This window comes from Venturia canescens, unplaced genomic scaffold, assembly GCF_019457755.1.
Source record: "Venturia canescens isolate UGA unplaced genomic scaffold, ASM1945775v1 PGA_scaffold_15__1_contigs__length_3012046, whole genome shotgun sequence".
In the NCBI taxonomy this organism is placed as follows: Eukaryota; Metazoa; Arthropoda; class Insecta; order Hymenoptera; family Ichneumonidae; genus Venturia; species Venturia canescens.
Genome location: NW_025108584.1, coordinates 412,707 through 417,003, shown reverse-complemented (window position 1 = coordinate 417,003; position 4,297 = coordinate 412,707). Strand labels below are relative to the sequence as shown.

The 4,297-nt window shown below is 56.6% G+C and overlaps 1 protein-coding gene across 1 annotated transcript; it reads left to right on the top strand.

Annotated features, from left to right (window-relative positions):
* The first annotated feature begins 947 nt into the window (after nucleotides 1-947).
* On the top strand, nucleotides 948-2,201 carry LOC122418612 (MADS-box MEF2 type transcription factor MIG1-like). Its single transcript, XM_043432884.1, has one exon. It carries the CDS (start codon nucleotides 948-950, stop codon nucleotides 2,199-2,201), a length of 1,254 nt encoding a protein of 417 aa, XP_043288819.1.
* Nucleotides 2,202-4,297: the final 2,096 nt, after the last annotated feature.

Genomic DNA, 4,297 nt, shown 5'->3' with positions numbered 1-4,297 from the left:
AGAGTATGATAGTTTCATACCTCGGTCCGGACCATCGCGAGTGGGACGTACACTTACCTGCCCTCCGTTTCGCGTATAATACCGCTTATCATACGTCCATTCAGGCGAGCCCGGCCTACCTGAATTACGGGCGCGAACCGAAGCCCCCGCATCGTCTACTCCCGGAAGGGCCGGGGACCGAATCTCACACACCTCAATCCTGGGTCGAACGCATGAAACAATTGGAAACCGTGCGCCGACTCGCCCGAATCGCGATTACCGAGGCTCAGGAACGACAAGCTCTTTATTACAATCGCAAACACCGCGACCGCGATTATCGGGTAGACGACTTAGTGTTAAAAAAGCAACATGTCTTGTCATCGGCGACTCAACACGTGGCCGCTAAACTAGCCACCAAATTCCATGGCCCCTTTATCATTCGGAGGAAAATTTCTCCGGTGGTCATGGAACTGTCGAATTTGGAAGGGACCTGGAGTGGGAAAATTCACGTGCAGGACCTCAAGCCCTACGTGAATTGACCGAGCCAGTGCCTCAATAGCATTGACACACCCCAACCTTTTGCGTCCTCACTTCGCGTCCTTCTCCACACTCCCGGACCTACCTTGGTCGCCACCCTGTCCGCTTGTGTGCTCTGTGCTTAACTGTTCTTTCTGGTGTGCTTTACGTTCCACAGCTTCGCATGTACCTCCGACGCTTCGTACCTAAATACCTGCCATTAGTACCTAGTACCTTGTACCTCGCCTCGCTCAACGATTACCCCGACATTACCTGGGACCCGTACCTGCTTACCATCATCGTTACCTCCCACCGGGCACCACCGCTACCTCAGCTGTATCTACGGACTGTACCTTATTACCTGCGACTCGGCCTCCATCGCGTTCCCCGTCGGGACCCCGTCGTCAAGTCCCCCCGGAGATACTCTCGGTACGTACCACTCACGCCACGACATGAGCGCACCCCCTCCACCCATTATCAAAATGGAAATTTCCTCATCGTCAGAAGGGGATAGCGACGACTCGTTCCCCTCGCTGCCCGAGATAGACCCGGGAAGCGAGACCGAAGACGAGTTACTCCGAGACCCCGACGAGAGAAGAACACCTCCTCAGCGGAGACGATCTTCGACGGCACACCGGCGATCACCTCAACCAACCTCGGCCGAGTCCCGGGATCGATCACCTCGCTCTCCCCGGCGGGTTCCATCCGAGACGAGATATTCGCCTTCGCGGGACCCCTCCCCCAACGAGCCAAGATCGAACCCACGTCGCACTCAACCACCACCGCCGCGTTCCCCAGCGCCAATGGAGATTCTAGAGGAGTTGTTGGAAGCTCTGGATCGGCAGGAACCCTTCGGAGTGGACGACAATCCGGTGTTCGACAACATCCGCCCGTACGCACCCCTGCTGGCAGCAGGAGAATTCGTGCGCCCAGGGTTCCTCGACGCTCTAATCGGCTTGATACGAGCGCTAACGCACCGCCGCTCCGGGTATTGCCCGATTGCGGAGGGGCTCCAGCACCCGCGGTCCATGGGGTCCTCGGCGACGATCAAGGCGTTCCCCCCGACTCGAGACGCCTCCTCCCAGACTACCCACTCGGCAGTACGGGAAGTCGCCAGCCAAACCGAACCACCGACCGCTGGCGATACGAGCAGCCAGACCAACCCGCCGACGGCACGCGACGTGAGCAGCCAAACCTTACCCGTCGACGGGCCGCGAGATACCTTGGAGCGCCAGCTGTCAACGCCACAAGAACCCGAGGGAGAAGGCACAGCCCCAGCTTCAGAGGCAGGCCGACAAAGAGAGCGACCCCGTGAACAACGCACCTACGGGAGGGGCACATCCTCGGCGCAACCACCAGCCCCCACGAAACCGCACGGAGGAGAATACCGGACGGCGAATCGATCCGCAGGACCCAGGGCCCCCAGAGGTAGGGGAGTGGCCCCGAACAACCCCGCCCCACCCGCTACCACGGCGACCACGAAAGCTCCAGAGGTCCCGCCGAAACCATCAGGGCGGCAAGAGTCCACTTCTCGATATGGCCGGTGCTTCAACTGCGGGAGCGCCTCTCACCGACGACAAACCTGCACCCAGCCGCCACGCCAGTTTTGTTTCCGATGCGGGGAGCTGGATGTCACGGTTCGGACCTGCCCGAAGCACGGCTCCGCTTACGAAAAGGAAGAACCCTGGAACTGGAACCGCCGATAACGGGTCCCGCGGGATCACCGTACCTGCTCGCCGCGGATCAGACTCCACCTACCTTCCACCCCCCTGTTTACCTAACACCTGCGTGGATGGCCTAATGCTTCACCGCGGCTAGTACCTAGCTGTCCTAGTTAAGAATCCGTCACCTTTAATCTTAAGTCAACCGATTTTCGGGTTGCTCCCTCCCCGGTGAACTTCTTTTGGTTTGTGTTTTAGTTTTGCTCGGAGGAATCGGTTCAGAACGCCCAAGCGTTTATGGGCCCAAAGGCCAGGCAATGGAGGGCTATCCCCATTGGTTTCCCTTGGTTCTGTCTCTTTGTTTTTTTTTTGTCCTTTGTCTTTCTTTTTTTTTGTTCTTTTTTTTTTCTTTTCTCTCCTCGTTCTCTGAGTGAGTTTCGGCAAGATAGCCGAGCATCTGAACCGAGTACCTTTCGCAGGAAGGATTCCTGTCGCAAGAGCGTTACCTTTCATTTTGTTAATCTTTCCATTTATAATTATTAGCCTTAAGTAAACTTACCTCAAAGACAGGGTATGACCATTGTTCCGCTATGCTAGAGTAAACCTATTAAAGACTACGTAATTCCTGTTAATTCTCGTTTTATTATTGCATGTCACACCCCAATTTCACCTTCGCCTGTCTTCGTGGAGTCGTCCGCGACACTTCGTGTGGAGTGCGTGTTGCTTCGCGGTGCAGCCTTCTGCTGGAGTCCGAGAACGTATTGAGTTCCTTCTTTTTTTTTTTCTTTGTCGTATTGAACCAAATTAATGTGGAGATGGAGCACGCGTAAGGCGTGGAGGACGGTTGAAATCTGGGCTCCGTGGAGAACGAGCCGAGGGAGCCAACTTTGTTTCAGATCAAACGCACTTGGCCATTCGGGAAGCCGGGAGACACGTTCGTGCGAGTGGGCACCGAGAGAAGTCACCCGAAGGAAGCACAACATCGCCCACCACCCATCGCCGACATCGTCGAGTGTCACCCATCACCGAGACAAGCAAATTCTGGGGTGGAGGTTTGTGACGTGACATTTTGCCCCGCCACTCGTACGAACCGTGTCGACCAGTGGACCGGGTTTGCGGCCCATTTGGACGCCACTGCGACTCGTCGGGCGCTGTTCGGAACGAGACTCACCGCTACGTAATGTTAAGCTTTAGTTTAAGAATTCGCGCCTATAATCTGTTGCGCGACAATTACCTTTTGTTTTACCTATTCCCGGCCCGTGTTGGGAAGAGAGAGAAAGAGTTCAGTTTTCGTGAGTTACCTTGATTACAATATTTCAGAAATCTACTGTAGTTTCCGAGGTTTGGCCCTGCCTCCGCCACGCTGGACCGAGCGCATCGCTAATTTATACCTCCCGCACTACCTCGCTGTTCAACCCGATCTCGCCCGCGGGGAGCACTCTTCTCACCTCGTCTTCGAGCTTCGAACATCACTCTCGACCTGCGGACGGCTGAGAGGACACGCTGGCATAGGCCATCCGTTGAACGCCGCCCGTGCCTCTCCCGCCGTAGCAACCGAGAGTTGCACCGTCCGCACAGCTGTGAATTCGGGTGCCACGGTCCGTGCAATACGGCGCCTCGGTCGGTGGGATTCGGGGGAGTTTCCTGGAGGAGAGGTGCTGCAATTGCCTGGTGGCTTATCGTCGTGGGCCCACCGTGATTTCATGACGTCTGGAGTCATGAGGGAGGCCTCCCCTCTGCCTTTTCAGAGATGCCCGCCGGATCCCCAAGAGGAAAGGCACTCGGATCACAGCCATTTAGTCGGGAGGAGCGTTTCACGTGGGCGGAAGAGGCGAGAGCAGCGAGGAACATCGTGCAATTAAGAATAGCGTAAAAGCGGTGCGGAAAGTAATTTCCGTACGCGCTTCACTTTTGAATTTACCGCGAATACGCGAGCCGGGAGGACGAACGCTAGTTCGCGCCCGGCGTGTGAGCGCTGCGGTGCTGGGTCCGAGTGGTGGGGAGAGCGCCGAACACCGAGGACCGCTCGCACGCACAATTAGTCTAGTTCCGAGCACCGTACTGGCGAGTCTGCGTTCCGGCGAACACCACCGAGCCTTTCCTTTGTGCGGCGAGTTGGATCCCTCGGTAAGTCCGTTCTT

What these genes read in the sequence shown, in the direction of transcription:
- LOC122418612 (XM_043432884.1), top strand. Translation starts at nt 948, where the DNA reads ATGAGCGCACCCCCTCCACCCATTATCAAAATGGAAATTTCCTCATCG.